The sequence below is a fragment of the Panicum virgatum genome, chromosome 2K (assembly GCF_016808335.1).
Source record: "Panicum virgatum strain AP13 chromosome 2K, P.virgatum_v5, whole genome shotgun sequence".
Classification (NCBI taxonomy): domain Eukaryota; kingdom Viridiplantae; phylum Streptophyta; class Magnoliopsida; order Poales; family Poaceae; genus Panicum; species Panicum virgatum.
The window spans coordinates 46,887,132-46,908,985 of NC_053137.1; the positions used below are offsets into that span (position 1 = coordinate 46,887,132).

The 21,854-nt window shown below is 48.6% G+C and overlaps 3 protein-coding genes across 5 annotated transcripts; all 3 read left to right on the forward strand.

The window, feature by feature from the left end:
• The first annotated feature begins 402 nt into the window (after nucleotides 1–402).
• Nucleotides 403–5,243, forward strand: LOC120680138 (cysteine proteinase 2). Its single transcript, XM_039961761.1, has 8 exons — nucleotides 403–746; nucleotides 885–1,006; nucleotides 1,111–1,229; nucleotides 1,880–1,953; nucleotides 3,984–4,248; nucleotides 4,330–4,461; nucleotides 4,614–4,749; nucleotides 4,862–5,243. Exons 1-8 carry the CDS (start codon nucleotides 553–555, stop codon nucleotides 4,900–4,902), a joined length of 1,083 nt encoding a protein of 360 aa, XP_039817695.1. The 5' UTR covers nucleotides 403–552; the 3' UTR covers nucleotides 4,903–5,243.
• A 582-nt stretch (nucleotides 5,244–5,825) lies between these two features.
• Nucleotides 5,826–9,516, forward strand: LOC120680150 (protein GAMETE EXPRESSED 1-like). 3 transcript variants are annotated; one of them, XM_039961778.1, is made up of 7 exons: nucleotides 5,826–5,870; nucleotides 6,890–7,476; nucleotides 7,560–8,147; nucleotides 8,253–8,379; nucleotides 8,466–8,652; nucleotides 8,744–8,900; nucleotides 9,024–9,516. In XM_039961778.1, the coding sequence occupies exons 2-7, from the start codon at nucleotides 6,983–6,985 to the stop codon at nucleotides 9,331–9,333; spliced, it is 1,863 nt and encodes a 620-aa protein (XP_039817712.1). In that variant the 5' UTR covers nucleotides 5,826–5,870; nucleotides 6,890–6,982; the 3' UTR covers nucleotides 9,334–9,516. The 3 variants fall into 3 exon arrangements, with proteins under 3 accessions (XP_039817712.1, XP_039817720.1, XP_039817705.1); XM_039961786.1 differs by lacking the exon at nucleotides 5,826–5,870 and adding an exon at nucleotides 6,361–6,461; XM_039961771.1 differs by lacking the exon at nucleotides 5,826–5,870 and adding an exon at nucleotides 6,564–6,708.
• Nucleotides 9,517–16,736: 7,220 nt separating this feature from the next.
• On the forward strand, nucleotides 16,737–20,497 carry LOC120680170 (probable GTP diphosphokinase RSH3, chloroplastic). The gene is made up of 6 exons (XM_039961791.1): nucleotides 16,737–17,902; nucleotides 18,004–18,189; nucleotides 18,669–19,129; nucleotides 19,235–19,393; nucleotides 19,472–19,823; nucleotides 19,918–20,497. The coding sequence occupies exons 1-6, from the start codon at nucleotides 17,216–17,218 to the stop codon at nucleotides 20,212–20,214; spliced, it is 2,142 nt and encodes a 713-aa protein (XP_039817725.1). The 5' UTR covers nucleotides 16,737–17,215; the 3' UTR covers nucleotides 20,215–20,497.
• The last annotated feature ends 1,357 nt before the right edge of the window (nucleotides 20,498–21,854 follow it).

The window sequence follows — 21,854 nt, forward strand, 5'->3', positions numbered from 1 at the left end:
GTAAACGCATTAAAGTGAAAAGGAATCTTACTAATTTGAAATACTAAATGAAGTCTATTTACAAAACTTTTTGCATGGTTGGGTTGTAAATCACGAGACGAATCTAATGAGCCTACTTAATCCATGATTTGCAACAGTGATGCTACAGTAACCATCCGCTAATTATTGCTTAATCATGGGTTAATTAGCATCATTAGATTCGTCTCGCGATTTATAACCCATCTGTGCAAAAAATTTTATAAATAGACTTCATTTAGTACTTCAAATTGAGAGTTTACACCTTTTTGCGTTTTTGCAAAAAGGAACTAAACAGGGCCATAGGTGTATATATGCATAAAATTGATGGACCGAAGATAGGAGAATAAATGCGCGCTATTCGTGCGGGACACTTCACCTTGCTAGTTATCCCAAAATGATGGGACACAAAGGTGTATAAAAGACCAGACACCCAAACGTGATCGCGCCCGCCAGCCCGTCCAGTGCCTCTCTGTCTCTGAGCCTCGGCGGCCTCTCACCAGGCCCAGTAAAATATTTGCCCATTCCGCCGGCGAGATGGCCCACCGCCGCCTGCACGTCCTCGCCGTCCTCGCCCTCGCGGCCACCGCCGCCGCGGCCGAGCCCGGCTTCGCCGAGTCCAACCCGATCCGCCCCGTCACCGACCGCGTGGCCTCCGCGCTCGACTCCACCGTCCTCGCCGCGCTCGGCCGCACCCGCGACGCCCTCCGCTTCGCGCGCTACGCCGTCAGGTGAGGCACCCCGGTCATTCAATCCAACGGGCAACGGCCCGGCCCGGCCCGGCCCCCCCGCCGTCCGCTCTCTCGCTGCGATTCTCCCTGACCTGACCCCGCGATTCGACCCGCCGCCGCCGCCGCCGCGTGATGCAGGTACGGCAAGAGCTACGAGAGCGTGGCGGAGGTCCACAAGCGGTTCCGGATCTTCTCCGAGAGCCTCGAGCTCGTCCGCTCCACGAACCGGAAGGGCCTCCCCTACCGCCTCGGCATCAACCGTATGGCCTCCTTGACCGCCTCCGTCCCCGTCGTCCCAATCTTCAACGCGCGCTCCAGCGCGTCCCGGACTCTCTCACGTTTCTCACCCGTGGCTGCCTTGCAGGCTTTGCGGACATGAGCTGGGAGGAGTTCCGCGCGACCCGGCTCGGCGCCGCGCAGAACTGCTCCGCCACGCTCGCCGGCAACCACCGGATGCGCGCCGCCGCCGCGCTCCCGGAGACGGTAAGTTACCGGAACTGCCCGTCACAGAAAATCCTCTATCGTAACGTTGCGGTTTGCTCCCAAACGGGCGGGGCGAGTAGGTGGCAGCCACGTCAGTACTGTGATTTGTAACAGCATGAGTCACATGGGACTATGGGAGACAGGACCTGCCTGGGTTCAGTTTGTTTAGGCTTTACAAGGGAGTTTCTGGTATGAAGCTTGCGATTGGCTGCTGTACTGTATTTGCCCATTCCTTTCATGCTGCCTGGGTTCAGTTTGTTTAGGCTTTACAAGGGAGTTTCTGGTATGCAGTTACTTCTGCTCAGATGACCCCTTTTTCTATCCATGGCAGCTGAACTTGCCTACAGCTGTCTTGTGTTTCCAACTGCAACACTGTTTAGCGGTTAAGTAACTACTACTATTGTACCGGAATGGGGTGGAAAAGTAGACTTCATACTTGTCACTTGTTATTAATTATTTTGAAGGATGTTAGTGCAGCATTTCAGTCATGCATCATACATGTAAGGTAGTGGTCATTGTAGTTTGTAAGGTGTTGTGTTGTTAGATCTGAGCCATGTGAGGTAGATAAAATATTAAACAACTTCAATTAGTGTTCGAAGCTGTAAATTTTGATCATTTCTCTGTGAGTGATGTTGTTCTCGATGTTGCAGAAAGACTGGAGGGAGGATGGGATCGTGAGCCCAGTGAAAAACCAGGGCCACTGTGGATCCTGCTGGACCTTCAGGTAACTACTGAAAAACAGCATCCTCTTTCCCATTCTTTCATTTGGTATCATGCTTAGACAAAGCTGGAGGGGAGAGTCTGTCATTACTGCTGTACCTTCTTCCCAAACACAATAAAAAGTAATAATATATGGGAATTTTATCAGTGATAGTTGTGTTTGGTGTATGCTTACTTTTTCCCAGTAAAGGTGCCTATGATATCCAACAGGAAGTACCAATTGGAGTCTGGATCCAAATTGTTTGCATGGGCCTCATGGCCTTTAAATCGATCATGGTCCCAAAAGTAATGAGAGTGGGGCACTTTCAAACCATTCTCATAAAGTAAAGAATTTAAAACTAATTTAGGTGTGGTCACTGGTCAGGATGAGTAGTGATAGATATATTTGTTGGTGAAGCTGATTATTGCTAGCTTCCAAGATTAGCAGTTCGGATCTTTCGTCACAGAAACAATCACGAGCCTATGTAAAATATATATTTTGGAATAAGAGATTATTAAAAATGTTCAGCATGGGGATTAAACAATTGCACTCATGAGACAAGCAAGCAATTAAATAATTGGATCAACCAACCAACGAACCTTTACTGTTGGGCTGCGATTTGCTTTCGGATCTATTCCAGTAGTCAACCAAATATCATTTTTGTAACTGTTCATGTTTCCTTTTCTTAAAAAATAGTTGTAACTGTTCATGTTTCCTGCCAACTAAATTCACTTGTAAATAATAGTTTTAATTAATATTTTTAATGCATTATGAAGTTATGTTATACAGTACTATCTTTTCGCAAAAAAAAATGTTATACAGTACTATCCTATAGTGCAAGTGCAGAGTTCCATGGAAAACTTTGCTAATAAATTACACGGAAAAATAATGAATTAATGTGTAAGGAAAATTAATTTGCTGCAATGCAAGTTCGAAATGCCAGTTGATTCGAATACTTTTACAAATTAAAGAAAGGTCCCACTCTGATCTCTTGTAAAAGTTTGTGTTCATGGATGATATCCTTGAGAGAGTATTCGTAGTGAAAAGTTAAGTCATTACCACTCTAATTTTGTGCTTTCCAACATTTTTGTGTCTATACTCTCCTTTTAGGCCAGACAAAAATAAGCAAATCACAATACAAATCTGGTCGATGCAAAGTGATATATGGATAATCAAAGTCACTCTAGAGATAAATAGTCGCATCATATTCTTTTTATTTTAATTTTAATGCTACCACATCATACTCTTAGTGCCAGAGCACTGTAAACTTCCAAGGCTACTTTGTCTGATTCCTCCTTTGTTCAATTTATGTGACAACAAATTCAGGCTGGAGGTCTAGATGAATACATAAAGTTTTTATTCATAGAGTTAATTTGTATTTTGGATTTTTTGTGATTGACTGTGGTCTGTATTTCCCTTCTGCTACTTCGGAAGCTGAATAAATATCATTTTTGCCATTGGATTTTCTTACTGACATCCAGTTCCAAACAGTAGTTAATGATAAATGATATTGGACCACAGCTTCGTGGTGAAAAAGAATCTGTCCCAACAAAGTGTGTGTTAGCACTTATACATTAATCCTGAACTAGCCTACAATCGTTTTATCAGATATATGCCTCACAAACAAAGAGGCAAAAAGAAACTTATGTAGGAAAAAATTCATAAAATGTTGAGGCACTATAGTGTCTACTTCTAAACTCCAAAAAAAAAACAATATTGCAAGGAGATTCCACAATGGCCAATTTATTTTGCTAGCTTTTGGTGACATTTTTCGATGGTCATGTTGCAGTTACAAAACAAGAGAAACTTCTTAAGCATTTAGGGGTTTTCTCGACCTGCGTGAGAAGGTCTTCTCTTAGCAAATGCGTGGGGGCTGTCTTACCCTCCGCAGGTCGAGTTATCATCAGCCATTCTTACATTTCCTATTGCATGTTCTTTATGCACTTTTCTTATCTGTTGTGCATAGAATTGCCCATCTTAGCATGTTTTCTGAAAGTAGGAAAAGGGGTTTGTGCAGACAAAATATTAAATTCCTTTGATGCTTATTCTGGCAGCACTACTGGTGCACTTGAGGCTGCATACACCCAGGCAACTGGTAAGCCCATCTCTCTTTCTGAGCAACAACTTGTTGACTGTGCTGGCGCATACAACAATTTCGGATGCAACGGAGGCCTTCCGTCCCAGGCCTTTGAATACATCAAATACATTGGTGGCCTTGACACTGAGGAATCTTACCCTTACAAGGGTGTAAATGGACTCTGCCATTTCAAGGCTTCAAATGTTGGAGTCAAAGTTTTGGACTCAGTTAACATCACCCTGGTGAGGAGAACCTAGCCTCACTTTAAATTCAATTGAGTGTTATCAACAATAGTTTATACTTATTTCTGTTGTTGTGGTAAGGGTGCTGAGGATGAACTGAAGGATGCTGTTGGTCTGGTTCGCCCTGTTAGCGTTGCCTTTGAGGTGATCAGTGGTTTCAGGCTGTACAAGAGCGGAGTTTACACTAGTGATCACTGTGGAACTACTCCTATGGTTAGTTACAATATCCTTGTGTCATCAACCTAAGTTACCATTTGATTTGCTTATGTATAGTTTGTCTTTCAGTTGCTCGTAACCAATAATGTTAGACTTCTGGTTATCCAGTAATTATGGTCTGAAATTATGAATTCTTTTGTCATTATTAGGATGTGAACCATGCTGTTCTGGCTGTTGGCTATGGTGTTGAAAATGGTGTCCCCTACTGGCTCATCAAAAACTCATGGGGCGCTGACTGGGGTGACGAGGGTTACTTCAAGATGGAAATGGGCAAGAACATGTGCGGTAAGTATTCCACAATCCATATACTCTTCCATATCCTCACTACAAAAAAGCAGAGATCGTGGTCTTCAGAGTGTGATGCCCTTCGATATTAACCTGGCTCCAAATGTTGCAGGTGTTGCTACTTGTGCATCCTACCCTGTTGTCGCGGCATGAGGCCCACACGGATTGTTGCATGGTTTGCTTGGCGTCAATAACACATGTTTAGCCTGAGCATGGTGATGGGTTATACAAATACCCTGTTGTGAATAGACAATAGTGAAGGAAATGAATTAGCCCCTGCTTGTAGCCTTGTACGTCTCTCCCGTATGGTTGTGTATGTAGATTGTCAGTTGGGGCTCCAAACTACTCATACGTGTCCACGCTATTCTATTGAGGTGAAATTGCCATTAAACATGGTACCATATGCAGATTACAGCCGGGACATTTTTATCATATAATAATGTACCATATGCAGATTATATATCATCATGGTCATATCTCTGAATTATCTTCAATTGGTTTGAGCTCCTCTGCATTGTTTTTCTAGTGGTTCCTTTATTTTTGTTTGAAAAACTAGCTATCATAATTGGGAACGTATCAGGTGCAAACCAACTTCTCCGTGCAAATTATGAAAACTCCTATCTGAGTCATTGGATCAACATCCAAGGAGTATAATAATAATAATAATAATAATAATAATAATAATAATAATAATAATAATAATAATAATAATAATAATAATAATAATAATAATAATAATAATAATAATAATAATAATTAAGAGGGAGGAATGTGAACCGGCTAGTACGGTAACTTTTGCATTTGGTCATAAAATTGTGACATATCTGCCCGTGTGGAACCGTAGCAGAACTAGTTTGGTCTATATTTATGCATCCACTTAACGAGCACTTACGAGCGACCAAATTTGGAACCCGATGTAAACAGAAACACGCAGCGAACCGACCCCTGAACGGATGCCTCTTCACCTCCGGGCTCCGGCTGTTCGAGCGTTTCCCACCGAAGGGAGGTGGGGTGATCCTTCGTGTGAACCAGCGCGTCTTTTTCACCGCGATCTTTTTGCCACTCAACCACGCCCCAACAATCGACGAGAGGGACCCGCGCCGCGATCCGCAACGAAACCGGTGAGTTTCTTGATTCCTCCAAGTCCCTTCTCCCTTTTCTCTAGGCTACTGAATTTTGCGAAGTTTCTTTCGTTAGTTCGTTCTCTGAAACATCCATCCACTGCATTGTGGCATCATCAGCCAAGCCAGTTTTCGTGATACAGTTCCATTTCATTCGGCCGAGTTCCCTTTGAGTATTTTTTTTCTTCTTCTCTCGAACGAATTCACTTTGAATCTTGAAATGTTGGCAGTGGTTCATGCTCTGATCGTTCCATTGCTCATACCTTCAAATCCTTACTGAACTCCTGCCTGATGTCCAATGTGACATGTGTCTGGCTGACGTGAGCCCGTAGGCGAATTATTTCGACTCCCTCCCTTACGAGGCTGGTCCCGGCCCACTTGCTGGGGCCTGCGCGATCTCCGAGCCTTGCGGCGTAAGCCGTCGCCACCGCCTTACACTAGCGCCGACTTAACCGCGATCAACTGGCTGCTTAACTAGAGAGCTTCCTTGCTGGGAACGGCACCTGCCCAGTAAAACGGCAGGAGATCCTACAAAGCCTGACGAACTCGTCGGCATCGATTGCACTACCTTGTCCATCACTCCATTTTAGCGTGAGTGGTTGTCTCTTTCACCTGTGGTGTCAAAAGTCCAAACCGACTCTGTTTTACTTGGAAACATTTTTATTCTTTATGATATTTCCCCTCTCTCGCGCTTGCCTTGCCGGAGAAGAAACGCAGCTGTGACCGCGACTACTTAACAGGAAGGCATTGACGCCGCAGGGCCCGAGTTAGCAAGCACTCAGTTGCGCCGCCATTGCCTTGCTTGTTCTTGGATTCTTGTTGCGGCCAATAGCTTTAGGTTGTTACTAGCATCGATTTGCGTTGCATTTTTCGTCTGAATTAGTAATTGATAACCAAAAAAAAAACTCTTGATGTGATCATACGTTTGGGTTTAGTTCTTTAATTCAGAGTATAAATGGCTATAAGAATCTGTGTCCGATGAATTGGATTTTGATGCTTCCCTTGTTCGTTCATGGCAGGGACTGCGATTATTAGCCCCAGATCTTGACCTTCCACGATCAAGAATTCAAGATCACTTGTTGCCAGTGCCAAGTTCAGTTACCGGTTTAATCATGACAAGAAACGCGTGGTCCGTGCTATTGATTTTGATCTGCTTATGGGTGTGCCCTCTGAGGACCAATGGGTTCTCATGGAACATCTTCTCCTCCTTCTCGTCGGGCTCATCGGCGACAGCTAATCAGCACGCCATGGTGATGGAGCTAGAGGAAGCAGTGGCTGACTTCTCCATGGATGGAGCCAACGACCCACGAGGGCTGAAGTTGCTGGAGAATGCGCGGAACAAGCTTGCCGGGCCGAGGAACTGCTGGCAGGAGGCGTACCGGAAGCTCTTTTCCAGCTGCGGTGAAATCATGGCGGATAAGGAGAAGCAGTCGCGCCTAGCGTGGCACCTCAGCAGCTGCTTCCAGGAGGACTCGGGGCGGCCGCCCTTCCCGTTCTGCGCCGAGGGCTCCAAGATGGTCCATTGCCGCAAGCCACTTAGTGAATCCGAGGGAAAGGTGTTCCTTGAATTTTTTCTCGAGACCAACACTCTGTGCCACCAGTTGCAGTAAGTTTTTTTTTCCTCCTAATTTTCAATTGCTGATCAGATATTTTCAGTAACAAATTTGATGGTCTGGTTGATTTGTTCAGGGCTGAAGCGTTCAAGCACAATACAGAGAGGCTCATCAATGACCTAACAAGGAGATCCAAATCTGCTGAGGAGAAGCTTGAGGTGATCGAGGAGAGGTCAGACCAAATTATCAATGATTCCAGCAAAATCCGGGACATGCTATCATCGATTGAGAAACAAACGGACCATCTGGCAGAGACGTCTAAGAACGTCGAGGAACAGATCAATGACACGCTGGCTCACTCGAAGGCCGTCTTTGAGCAGTCCAAGGAGATCGCTGCCGCTCAGGTTGACCTGAAAGAAGGGCAGGCAGAGATGAGGGAGAAGATTGACGCTGGTATGGCACGTGTCGAGGAGTCATATCAAAGCCTTGGCGATGAGATGGATAGACTGAAAGAGGAGACTAGGTACATTCAAAGAGAAATAAAAAGTGTTGGTGATTCAATGTCATCAAAGATGAAAGATTTGCAGAGCCAGGCTGATGATATTGGGAGTGTGGTTGGCAAGTCACTGGAGAATCAGAAGCAGTTAATTGATGGTCAGAGCCGGGCCATGGAAGGATTGAATAATCTCCACAGCTCCCAAGAACAAGCTCTTGAAGAAAGCAGGTAGCGTATTTGTGTGTACTGCTCATTTTTTACTATTGTTCTTGGACAAGTGCTTGATTTACATCTGAAACAAAAAGAAGATACTGATTGAATGAACATTTGCAGGGAAACAATTCAGAAAATTGCGCAGATTGGCCAGCGGCAGCAGGATGAGTTATTGGCCCGGCAAGAACAACTTCGACAAGCCCATGATCATCTCATCGAAAACTCGCACTCTATACTGGAAGCACAGGTTCCTATCCATCTCTCTCTGAGTAAACTTTTTCGCATTTGAGTCTTCCAATCTGTCTTGTACTTACTGAAAATTTTCGCATGCAGGAAGAGTTCAGAGCAAAGCAGGCCAACATTTTTGCTGCTTTGGACAAACTGTACATCCTGCACAACGCCATCCTTGCTGAGTCTCGCTTCATCAAGGCATTCTTCTTCTACTGCTGCATCGTGTTCCTCATCTACATGCTCACCAGTGCAAAGCAAACGTTCAGCATCAGGGGCCAACTCTACTTTGGTACGATTCCATCCCTGTAATTTACAAGGCAGAGTTAATTTCTACATCAGGTGAGAGTGCCCATTTTGCTAACATGTTTGCCCCCCGGCAGGTCTATGCATCACACTCGTGCTGGAGATCGGGCTGATCAAGATCGGCGCCGACGACTTCGACAAGCAGTTCTGGGTCATGTCCAAGGTGTTCCTGGTCAGGATGCTGTTCCTCGGCGTCGCCACTGTCCAGATCCTTCACTCGATATTCACCTACAGGTATGTGACAAACACAGCCCTCTGCTTGTCTGCTAGATTACACTCTGAATCTTCAGAATTTCAGTGGCATGCTGACCCAAAATTGTTGTTGCGATTTTAACTTTGATGATGATGATCCTTCAGGGACTACGAAGCGCTGAACCACCGGCTGCTCCAGACGCTGGTGGAGAAGGTCCGGGCGCTGGAGGAGAACGCCGGCTGGCGGGCGCTGCCGTACGAGACGGAGGAGAGCGAGGGGAGCCTGATGAACTACTCGTGGGTCTTCGACGAGCTGGCGGACGAGGTGGACAGCAAGGTGGACCCGAGCTACGCGCTGCCGCCGGTGCGGGCGCCCCGGCGGTGCAACGAGGCCGTGCTGCCGGCGGAGGGGTTCGGCGAGAACTCCATCACGACGTCGGTCGGCCGGAGGTACAATCTGCGGCCGCGGAAATAGGCGAAGGGCCAAATTATTAGCTTCTGAGTAGGGAGGGAGCCTTTTGAGTGCCAAATGAGAGATGGTTGACGAAAATTTGTTTACACGATGTTTTAGCGTATATTGTCGTGAATCGTGATGAAGCTAGCCACAATCCTGAAATAAAGTTACACTGGAGTGAATGCGTTGTCAGAATTTGATTGATTCACCATGTTGTTCTAGACGTTCATTGCGGCTTTCCTTCCACTGTTTCGATGACCACCTCTTTAAGAAGATGAGTTAGGATGGTAGAGGCCCAAGAAAAGCCCCTAATGTTACGAGTCGCTCGGGCTACTGGGAGTCAAACCATCGCACAAGACTCAATAACTAATTTTTTTTGTTCCAGAAAAAAAAATTTGTTCCCGAACAAATTTTTTGTATTGTTAGAACAATTAAAAAAATGTTTTGAAATAAAAAAAAATTTGTTTTGCAATAAATTTGACTGGATTACATATATGGGCCTATTTGTTGGACTGATTTAGACCCAAAACAAAGATCTGGAGTGGGAGGGGCCCGATCAGCCCTAAGAAAAGCTTGGGTTTGCTCTAGGAAAAATTCCTTGCGTGTTTCAACGACCCAGAAGGCCAGAACTGGAATGGAAAGGCCATAAAAATCGGTACATCATTGCAGCCCAGAGACAGAGCCGCCAGCTTAAACATGGCCCCGTTTCCTGTCCAGAGAGGCCCATCACGACAGTGAACTTTTCGCCGCCACGGCGCCACCTACTACTCCTGTGGCTGTCGCTGTACACTGGTCAATAGTACTGGTAGAGTCGTAGAAGAATACCATACCATCTTCGGAAAAGTTACTACCGGCACGATTATACCAACTTAATAATCCAACCGAGCCAGTCAAAGTAGTTGACCCATGCCGCGAGCTGAACTGCAGAAGTGAGCCATCGCCGCTCTCCCCGATCCCCATCGTACGCAGGTAGTATTTCCCACGCGTTTGCCCGTATAATGTACGCCGTACACGTACACGTCATGGGTTGCTGGCACGCCACGGGACGGCACGTGTAGCTGCTGGCCCCCGACCAGTCGGCAGCCGCCACCTCGAGCCTGTCCCCCGCCACCGGCCACGTGCCGCCGCCGGGCGCGGCCGCTCCAGGAGCGCGCGCGCCGCGTGTCCCGCCGGAGCGGCGCGCCCGCGAGCCCGAGAAGGGCAGCGGCCGCGCACGCCCCGCGGGGCCCCCGGATCAGATCAGAGTAACCATACCAAACTGTTTCGTATCGCGCCCTTGCTCGCCGGAAACGGAGAGGAAACGGAGAGCTTCGCTTGCTCAAGGACTCCCTAGGTTCCGAGAGCTCAAAAGGGAACGAGAAAGGACTCCTGGTTCTGGGCTTCAGGTTTCCCTGGTCCTGCTTGGTTGTTCCTAGCGCAACTTGCGCTATGAAGAAATCTTATATGCGTGAAGCACTAAACGAAATTTATTTGCAAAATTTTTTATGGATAGGTGCAACTTTACGCGACGAATTTAATGACAATAATTAATTTATAATTAGTTATAGTAATGCTACAGTAACTGTCCTCTAATTATACGGTCAAAAGCCACATTAGATTCGTCTCGCGAATTAGCGTAGGGTCCTGAAAATGATTTTGTAATTAGATTTTATTAATACTCATAATTAATGGTCAAAATAGCACTATTCATTAGCACAAACCAAAACAAACATAGCCCTATCCTCTCCTCTCGTCATCACTCATCAGCAACAGAAAAGAAAAATCTCACAGGATGCTCCTTCTTCTACTCACTTTCACACGTCACACTGCAATAACTACTACAGTATATTTATTTCCGAGAACTAATTAGTGCGCCGTTGCCCTCTTTGCAAGAAAGAAACGTACAGCCTGAGAGCAGGTAGGGGCCAACCAGTTTTATTCTTTAACGCCTGTGTTTTCAGATGGGAAAAAAGTAGCCCTCCAGAAAAAGGGCGAAATAAAAATTGAGGCGACCACAGCAGGTAGCTGCGCACTTCAGATTTATCAACAGAACTCGATCCCAGCTATTATAAAAAAAAGAAAAAACTCGATCCCTGCAAATTTGGCCATCCGAATCTCCGGGGCTTCTGCCATTGCCTATAGGAGTTTCTGGGCGTGCAGCAACAGTGGATTAGAAAATGACCACCACGGCACCGCATGCTCTCCTGAGCTGGCTTCTTCTAGAGAGATAGTGGAGTGGCACCTTCTAGAGAATCCCTTTCTCTTTATTTTCTGGTACTCCTATTTGCTTCGCATTGCCCTGTTCGGCTGGACGTTTTGCCGCGGCTGATACTGTAGCGGCTGGGTTTTGTGAGAGGAAATATACTGTAGCGGCTGTTACTGTAGCAACTACACACGGTATAAGATCGATTACACGAGGGAGCGAGCAATGTGCCGTTACTGTAGCTACAGTGTTACTGTAGCTGCGGTGAAACAGCCAAAATCAGCCCAAGAGCAGCCGAACAGGGCGGCATCACCTCGGCCATCATTAGCTGTGGCCAGCGGACGTGAATGGAGTTTTGGATAGGGCAAACTTTGCACAACCCGTAAATCCCGTAAATACAAAAAAAATCATCACATCGAATATTTGACATATGCATAAAGTACTAAATAAAGTCTATTTACAAAACTTTTTGCATGGATGGGCTGTAAATTGCGAGACGAATCTAATGAGCCTATTTAATCCATAATTTGCAACAGTGATGCTACGGTATCATCCACTAATTAGAGATTAATTAGCATCATTAGTTTCGTCTCGCGATATACAATCCATCTGTGCAAAAAGTTTTGTAAATAGACTTCATCTAGTACTTCAAATTAGCAAGATTTCATCGAAAATTTTTTTGTGTTTCATCTAAACACGGGCTTTAACAAAGACGCGTCTCGGTTTGTCCAAAGCCTTTAGCCGTAAAGTAAAGTTGCAGTAACACCACCATGGATGTCGCTGCCCATTTCTTTCCGGTAGAAAGCCGTTACACGACTAGGCGTCTACTGTAGTCGACAGCCCCTACTTTGCAGTTGCATCACTGGTAAGATTTTCTATTTTTCTCCACCAAATTTAATACTATTGCAAATAGCATTTCTTTCCTGACCTAGACAAAAATTGCGTCAAGTTGAATACTCCCTCTATCATAGAATATAAGATGTTTTAAATATATTAGCTAAGATTGAAGAAGACGTGTGCATCCTCATCAATCCAGTTTAAACACATCCAAATAACAGGCGGGAGGACCCCCCCCCCCGGCCCCCTCGCCGCCGCCGGAGCAACTCACCAGAAGCCCGTGCCGGTGCCAGGACCGCGGCGGCGGGGTCTCTCCCGTATTTTTCCCACCTCCCCCTCCGGCCTCCACTTTCGACAGTTGTGCTCCGCTCGTCCCGGGGCGGCCGCCATCCTCGGGGCTCTAGCGCCCAGATCCTCCCCCTCCTGGGTCGGATCTCGCGCTCCCTGGTGGTGCTGCGTCCGACGCTGGTCAGATCTACGACGGGAGAGACAGTTGGGGTGGCCGCCACCATCGCCATCCTATGTGGCGGCCCTCTCTTCCGTGCGACCGCGCGGGAGGTCCTGATCTGCCATAGTTGGAAGGAAGGCGGCAGCCCACGGATCCCTCTCTCTCCTTCGTCGTTCTGCCGGGCGGGAGCCTCGGTGGATGGGTGTCCGCGGTGGCGGCCGGGATGGCCGGATCCGAGGCCCTGGCGGGCAGATCTGGTGGCGGCCAGACTGGTTCCATCGCCCCTTGCGGCATGTGACGTGCCGGTGCGGATGGGCTACGGCTGCTGCCGGTGGGTTGCAACTGGTGCCTGTGCCGCCAGCGACGGCTTGATCGGAGGGGTGCACGACGCTGCTGTGCGGCTGCTGCATGCAGCCGGCGCGTCGATGCCCTCTTCTGCGGTGAGTCTCACTGCAACGCGAGCACACGTGCGGTTCCTCAGCAACAACAGGTCAAATCTTGTTGTTGTCAGTGTGATCTTGGTGATTGATGGGTGTTGGGTGAAAGCTTTGTCCGGTGTAATGCCGGTGCCGGCGGCGGTGATGTCCACGGGCTTCACATTCCTTCTTGGAGGCGACGCCGTAGATCCCCTATGCCAAGTTCCACTATGAGGGATTTCGGGTGAAAACCCAATCCGATCTTCCTATCTAGCGGTGATGGCGTCGGTTCGACGTCGTTCCCTTAGTGAAGGCATCGCTTTGGAAGATCCCCTCATGCTGCCGTTCACATCGCCCCTATGCTCCTGGCGATACCGAGTGCTTTGCTTGTTCTCCTTCTATGCACATTCTTTTGGAACTACTGATACAGGTTGTTGGCTTGCATCGTGGCTTGGCGAGTGCCTCAATTTGGCGCCTCTACTCGGTCGACGCTTCTCTTGTTGATGGTGTCATCAAATCTTATGCCGGGTGGTGTTTCCATCTCTTCTGTCATTCCTCTACGAGGCTTCCTCCCCTTGTACGGCGTTGGATGGCGGTGGGTGGAGCCCGAATGTGCTACGAAAGGTGTTACCATCAGCTTCAAGGGGGATCTTCGTGTCCCGTGAGTCCTGGTTTGCGCACCTTCTACCATTTTTAGTCCCCACTCCATTGGCCTGACACTCAGATGGAGGGTGACAGCGGAGCGGCGTAGCTACGAGGGATGGTATGGAGGTGCAACAGCCATGGCTCTCTGGGCGAGCATGTTGTTCAATGGCGGTTCTAGTCAGCGATTGGCGCTCGTTCTCCGGCTTGTACCCTATCTTCTGAAAGTGTATGTGGCACCGATGTTGTATCCGGGTGTATTTTTCCTACCTTTTTTATTGCTGAAAATCTTGTAATATTTTGACCTACCCAAGGTCCTTTAATGAAATTCAGGTGGGGATTCTCCCCTCCCCCACGGCGACCCTAAAAAAAATCCAGTTTAAACTAAATGAAATTAAGGGATAAACTAGCTGTTAGCATAGTGGGGACGGAGGCCCCACTCTCCAGGATAAGTGTACGGGAGGACGACAAACCGCCCGTCCGCTTCCACAGGAGTCTGAGCGGGCCAGGCGGGTCCCGTTAGTGGACCCCACGCCCATCCAGGTTGGACTGGGCTCGGGCCGCTTACGGAGGCCCGAAGAGGTCCTTTTCCTTCTCGGCAAAGACATCCGCCCAGTAGAAAATCTTTACCGTGCGGGTGATCCCGAAGATTACTGCGTCGCGCTGCCGGAGCCAGCGCAGGGACCAAGGAAGGGCGCGGCTTCCCCGTAAAAACACCATGATCACGGAGGAGCCGTGCGCCCAGGCGGCGGAGAGCCGGCTGGGTAGGCTTATCTATGAGCCGCGTCACATCAAGGGGCAAATGGACGGTCGCTGGGGCCTGCCTCCATTTACCGCACGTCCTGTCATGGTAACTCCCTTCCTGACCCCGGCTGCCTACCCGGGATTGACCGAGGTCACCCTGGCGCGAGGCGCGGGCGCCCTCTAGGACAGAAGAAGACCACTCGGAACACCCCCGTGACGCTTCGGGGTGCATCGCAGACACCTCGCGGTGGGCCCGACCCAATGATCGTTCGGCTGACAAGGAGCAGGGCAAGTTGGAGGACGACGCCCACATTCGACGTGGGGCGTTCACACCAGAAGAGGAATATTCCTAGTATAGTTTGTACTCTATAAATAGCAACATCCCAGAACCGCAAGGGGGATCGGATCCTCCAAGCACACAAGTCAAAAATCAGACACAAGCTCACAGGACGTAGGGTGTTACACCTCTGGGCGGCCTGAACCTATCTAAAGATCACAGTCTCACCGCTTCCCCGAAGGGAGCTTTCGCTGCGTGTTACACTCCTGGCCGAATCTCTAAACGGGGGTTCCCTTGAATCTCTGCTTGTGGTACTCACTCACCGTCACCAGCCATTAAAAGCAAGAGCTGGTACCTGTAGGGAAGAATTTGAGAGAAGATTATTGAACTTAGATTAACTTCAAAAGACTCTCTGTATCCATCCCAATTATTAGGAATACAGATTTTGATAGAAAAATGCTCCTCACGAACTTCTCTAAGTGGTTATCCAAATATAGCCATCACCTATTTCGAATTTCTCGCTAGCCAAAGATAAAATAGCGAAAATGGCTCTGTAGATTGTAAACAAGATATAGAAAAGGTATTGGAGAGTGAACATATATAGAAAATTGTTTTTGTGTAGATAACTCTCCAAGTGATGATTTAGAAAGTAAAATTTAGAAAGATTCTTGGAGATCCTCTTATAAATGAAAAGGGTTTTTTATTTATAAACAAATAAAGATGGAGAAAGTCTTTGATTTATGATTGCTAATTGACCTGCGAAACAGAGAGTACTACCACCACTTGAATTTACCACTGTATGTACATACTCCTTCCGTCCTAAAAAAATAAGTCATTCTAGGATTCAAATTTTGTCCAAAATATAAGTTATTCTACATTATTTGGAAAGTGCATGTGCATGTAAGAATCAATTAGTAGAAAAATAAATAGAGGCAAACATGGTTATTTTATATTCTTGTTAATCTATCTTAAAATTTCTAGGATGACTTATTTTTTTGGGACGGAGAAAGTAGGCGGCAAAAGTCAGATAAATATTAGGTGGCAAACATTGAGTTGCATTGAGTTGGGTGTTAATTTGCGATGAATTGTACAGTACGCGAACTGATTTTGTTAGTGAGCAATAAAGAATTTTTGCATTCAACGGAAATTCTGCACAGTTCACATTATTGAGAAAGAAGGAGAGGGGGGGGGGGGGGGGGTCTAGTCTGATTCAGGCTAGATCACGCACAGTTCACAGTTCACAGTTCACATTATCGCAGGACCCTCCAAATATTTTACGGACCAAGTTTTACTCTAATGAGTTCAAGACAACAGGGCAAATCAAAAAACAACTTCAGGCCCCCGGCGCTTTGGCTTTGGTGACCGCGCTCCTTCATCAGTTCAGCTTGCCGTCATCTTTTTTTTTTTTTTTTGGCGAACGTCGCCGTCATCTTGTTCATCTTCTGTAGTTGGTGGCAGGATCCTGGCTGTTGTCATCTTCAAGTGAGCAATAAAGATGAGGCCGAGACTGCATCAAATCTCTCCCAGCTCAATCAGTTTTCTTGAACTCGAACTCACTTGCTGGCCTTATTGAGGTTACCAGAATACCATTGAGTAATTGAGTTTATAATAAGTTTGCTGGGCTAAATTTATATTGCAATGTCAACTTTAGCGGGCTTGAATTTATACTATTTATGTTTCAAATTTTGAAATCTCGGAAAGTTGAGGGAAAACAACTACGAGAAGTCTAGAATCTTGTTCACTCAGGTCGAGAGGAAGAAAATAAAGGGAGTAAACGCCGAAATTCCGGCAACACGATAGAAGATTCCACAGGGAGGGGTAGTTACGGCATTTCAAAGACAGCCGCCTTCCTATAATTTGCAAGGGCCTCAAGATTCTTTCCCTTCACGCAAACGCAGAAGCGACGCAACACAAACCCAATTTAATACGCGAGGAGAAGAGATTTCCCCATTCCTTGGCTTTCTCCTCACTCTTCCCGCGAGCGCGTGCCCCCAAATTCACCCGCTTGATCGCGCCGAGCTCATTTGCCGGCGTCGAATTCGTATTCTGCAACTTCGATTTGCCCCCAATCTCAGCCGATTTCCACCTTCGAATAGTTCAGTTCTTTTTTTTTCGATTTTTTGTTGTAGCAGCAAGTAGAACACCAAATTCGTCGACTTCATCTCGCGGAGATCAAAATCTTGGCATCGGATTCGGATTCTGTTCTCCGCCACGCCTTCGACCCCCAATCCAGTCTGGTTCCAGCTCGGAATTGCCACTCCGAATCGTTGGACAATCTGTCGTAGCTACAAGGAGTTGTGAGTTCGCGCGCTTCGCGCGCTTCGAGTTCGTCGGAGGCAAACCGGATTCCGGCGGCCATGTCGCTGTCCGCGATTTCCCTGTACACCAGTCCACCGGGTGCGGTCTACTCTTCCGATTTCGACCCGAGCTCCCGTGGTTCGTCGCCGTGCATCACCGCTGCGCCGCCACCGCCGGCCGCATCCCACCGCTTGCCTGCCGGCGGCGGCGGCCTCTCTTGCCTCTTCTCGTCGCCCACCGCGGCTGCTGCGCCGCCCCGCGCTCCGGCTCACGACGAGCTCGGCGTGCTGTGGCACGACAGATCCGACGACCTGAGCGTCGGCGGCGGGGGCAGCTGCTCCTACTCCCACTCGTCCTCACCGCTCAAGTGGCGGGACCTGCACCACCACCACCACCACCATCACCACAGCCCCGTATCGGTGTTCCAGGGCCCATCCTCGTCGTCGTCGTCCCGGAGCCCACCGGCTTCTTGGCTCGCTGGCCGCGACCGCGACCGCCTCTTCGCTGGCTTCGTGCGCAACGCGCTCGGCTCCTGCGTTGACTACGCGCCGGCCACCAGCCCTCGGACGGAGGTCGGGGCCGGCGAGCTCGCGTTCGAGCTCGATGAGAACCTCGCTGAGGCAAGCCCAGCCTGCGAGCCGTACGCCCGAGAGCTGCTCGCCAATGCCCAGGATCGCCACCGCATCTTCCACGAGGAGCTCGTCGTTAAGGCCTTCTTGGAGGCGGAGAAGGCTCACCGAGGCCAGGTCAGACCAAAAATTCCATCCTCTAGCTGGAAATTGTCCGTTCCTGAATAATTATGTGCGTTAGTTACTGAATCTTGTTTCTGCTTTTGTTCTGTCATTAGACGCGGGCGAGTGGTGATCCATACTTGCAACATTGTGTGGAGACAGCAGTGTTACTGGCCAAGATTGGCGCAAACGCAACGGTTGTATCAGCTGGGCTTCTGCACGACACCATTGATGATTCATTCATTGACTATGATCACATCTTCCACATGTTTGGCGCTGGGGTTGCCGATCTCGTGGAAGGGGTACGTGTCCCTTCTTCCTTGGATCTTGATCATTTGTTTTAGTGGCATATCTGTGTAATCATGTTGTTGGCTGAATCAGTTGCAATTACTTGATCTCAATTATGATGATCTACTCCCTATATATAAATCAATGATCATGTGCCGAGTTCATTTAACTTTATTATCTTATAAGCACTTAATGAAAAATTATCCATTTGGATCAACCCAATGTGTGACTTTTTTGGTGATATGATGTGAATTATTTAGCTAACTACTATAGCACATTGTTTAGTTCCTTTCTTAATAGTTCTTTATTTCTTTCCACAATCACAACTTTCCATATATTTATCAGTTTTTGCTGAGTTGCCTGCACTCTTTTGTTGACATGTTTATTTGAGATGTTCACTTTTATCTGGCGCTAAGCATTAGTATGATTTTAAAGTTGCTGTTCCATTCTCTTGCTAGCTCCATTGTCCTAATGGTTTTTGTGATCTGTTCAGGTTTCCAAGTTGAGCCATCTGAGCAAACTTGCTCGGGATAACAACACAGCAAGCAGAATTGTTGAGGCAGACCGCTTGCATACAATGCTTCTTGCAATGGCAGATGCACGAGCTGTCCTAATAAAGCTTGCAGATCGCTTGCATAACATGGAGACCTTAGAAGCTTTGCCATTGACCAAACAACAAAGATTTGCTAAAGAGACCAAGGAGATTTTTGTGCCTTTGGCTAATCGATTAGGGATTGCTAGCTGGAAGGACCAGCTGGAAAATCTTTGTTTCAAGTATTTGAATCCAGAAGATCATAAGGAGTTGTCATCCAAACTTACAGAGTCCTTCAATGAAGAACTAATTACATCTGCTGTGGATAAACTAGATAAAGGTCTGAGTGATGCTGGCATATCATATCACAATCTTTCTGGGAGGCACAAGAGCCTATGCAGTATTCATTCAAAGATGCAAAAGTATGTCAAATGCATATTTTTCTCCGTTACATATAATTTTAACTGATTGATAATGAAACATATTTTTTCTGCACATTTGCTAACTGAATTTGGTTAAATCATCAGGAAGAACTTGACAATGGAGGAGATACACGATATCCATGGCCTGCGCCTCGTGGTTGACAAGGAAGAAGATTGCTATCGCGCACTTACTGTTGTTCATAAATTGTGGCATCAAGTTCCTGGGAGATTCAAGGACTACATATCACGTCCAAAATTAAATGGGTATGCAAAGACAAAAATTCAGTATGTTCATTTGAGTTTTGCTTGAAAGAGCAACGCACTGATTTTTGCTTGCTATAGGTATCGATCATTGCACACTGTTGTCATGAGTGATGGCATTCACCCATTCGAAGTCCAATTTCGCACAAAGGAGATGCATCTGCAGGCTGAGTATGGATTCGCCGCACATTGGAGGTACAAGGAAGGCACCTGCAGGCATTCCTTTGTGCTGCAAATGGTGGAATGGGCAAGATGGGTTCTCACGTGGCAATGTGAAGCGATGAACAAGGAACGGACTATGTCACTTGGCAATAGTGATACTGTGAGGCCACCTTGCCCATTTCCATTGCATTCGGAGGACTGTGCTTTCTCTTATACCCGCCAATGCAACCATGACGGACCGATATTTGTCATCCTGCTGGAGCACGACAAGGTCAGCCTAGTCTCTGGTTTATTCCATACATGCTTCATCGCAAATGTTTATGTTTGGACCAGTTATCTGACAAACTTTGCGCTTTCAATTTCAGATGTCTGTCCAAGAATTCCCGGCGAACTCAACGGTGATGGATCTTATGGACCGCGTCGGCGCCAACAGCCCAAGGTGGAGCCCCTACAGCATTCCCATGAAGGAAGACCTGCGGCCGAGGGTGAACCATGAGCCCATAAGCGACCCGAACCGGAAGTTGAGCATGGGGGACGTGGTGGAGCCGACTCCGGCGCTGCCTCACAAGTCCCTCAGCGGGTACCGGGAAGAGATCCAGCGCATGTACGACCGCGGCGGCTTCGCCCTCGCGACCCGGGGCGGGGGCTCGAGACGCTGCTGACAATAGCAATGCTATGTGTAACCTGTTGCTGCATCACCAATTCAGCATTGTACCATTCAAATTCGTTGTAAATATACTCACCATTGTACTATGTAATAGACTAGTTAGTAGTAGGTCCTGCAGACCGTGTGGGTTCCGAAATTTGTGGCTGGCCTGCGGTGGATTTGCACCCTGCCTGAACCCCGGAGTCTGCAGTGTGTAAAAATTGTAATGGTAGAACGCTTTGTAAAAGCTGTTTTAGTTGGTTTCAGCTTCTCACAAGATCTGTGGAGGCAATGTCGTGGCTTCAGCTGTCCTTGTTTGGTGATCGTTTCAGCTTCTCCCAAGATCTGTGGAGAGAATGCCGTGGCTTGAGCCGTCCTTGTTGGGTGATCAGATCCCTGCGATGTGATGCGACGCCCAATGGGCGGCGGCTTGTGCGAGTGAGGGAAGCCGTGACGTCAGGTATCGCCGGTTCGTGGTGTGTCTCCACGCACGGCGTCCAGGCGCGCGGTGTGTGGACCATAATCTCTGCTTCCGGTGAGGTGAGGTGTGAGTTTCTGAAGAATCTTCTGGCGCGGGAGGAACCGAGGAAAGGCCCCCCCGGCGCGACCGTGCGAGTGCGACTGGGATCTCCTCATCTCCCTTCACCCCTCGACTCTTGTGGTGGTTCACTGGTTCTGGCCTGACCGCCTGAATCTCCCGCCGTGGGAGCCACCGCGGTTGCACGCGTGGGTGGTTCGGTGGGTCGCCGGCTCGCCGGCCGGGGGCCGGGGGCGTTTGTCTCCGTCCGCCACAAGCAAGCAGTTGGTGGCGGCAGCGGCACCCGGCGTTGAACTGAACGGGCGACGGTTTTGGCCTTTTGGGTGGCGCCGTCGCTCACGGCTCTGCCGAATTTCTACCGGCAGCGGACTCTGTGTGTGGCAGCTCGTTCTGGAAGCACGATCAGATCAGATCTCCACCCGGATTCTACAGAAACCATACGATTCCATCTCGCCGAACCTGGACGGCAACTCTAACGTCAGCGGATAAGAACGGTAGCGGTCGTCGCCACCCCCCCCGGCCGGCTACTTGTACTTGCCACCACAGTTGAGGCGTAGACGTCTCGCCTCCACGCCCGGCTACGTCTCCTACTCTCCTCCGATACTCCACGTGGAGACGGACGGGGAGGGGACGGAGCCAACTGGCGTGGCGACCGCCGAGGCCGGGGCGCAGGCCGCGTTCACGGCGGGATCACGAGCCACTTGCGCTGCTACTCCACCTGCGGATTCCACGCGCGATCGCGGCCACGTTCGTCGGACCCGCCGCCGGCCGCCCGCCCGGGGAGGTGGCCGATAGAGAGATCTTGGGAGGGGGCTTGTCGCGTGCCGGCCGAGGAAATCCGCGGGAAAGCCGCGCGCGCGGGTGCGTGCATGTGCCCCGTGCAGGCCGTTGCCGGTTTGGACGAGACGACCCCTGCACGCCTGCCCGCCTAGCGCCAAGCTCGCCGTCTCCATCGGCGCTCTTGCGTTTGGCAAGTGTATATGGGGCGTGCGTGCGCGGAAGGACCGGCTACAGAGTGTGTACCCCTTTTTGCAAAGATGTGGAATCGTCAATTGGCTAAGGAAGGAAGTTAGGTCAGCGGAGGCTGGAGGCACGACGCCCACTACACGACACGACAG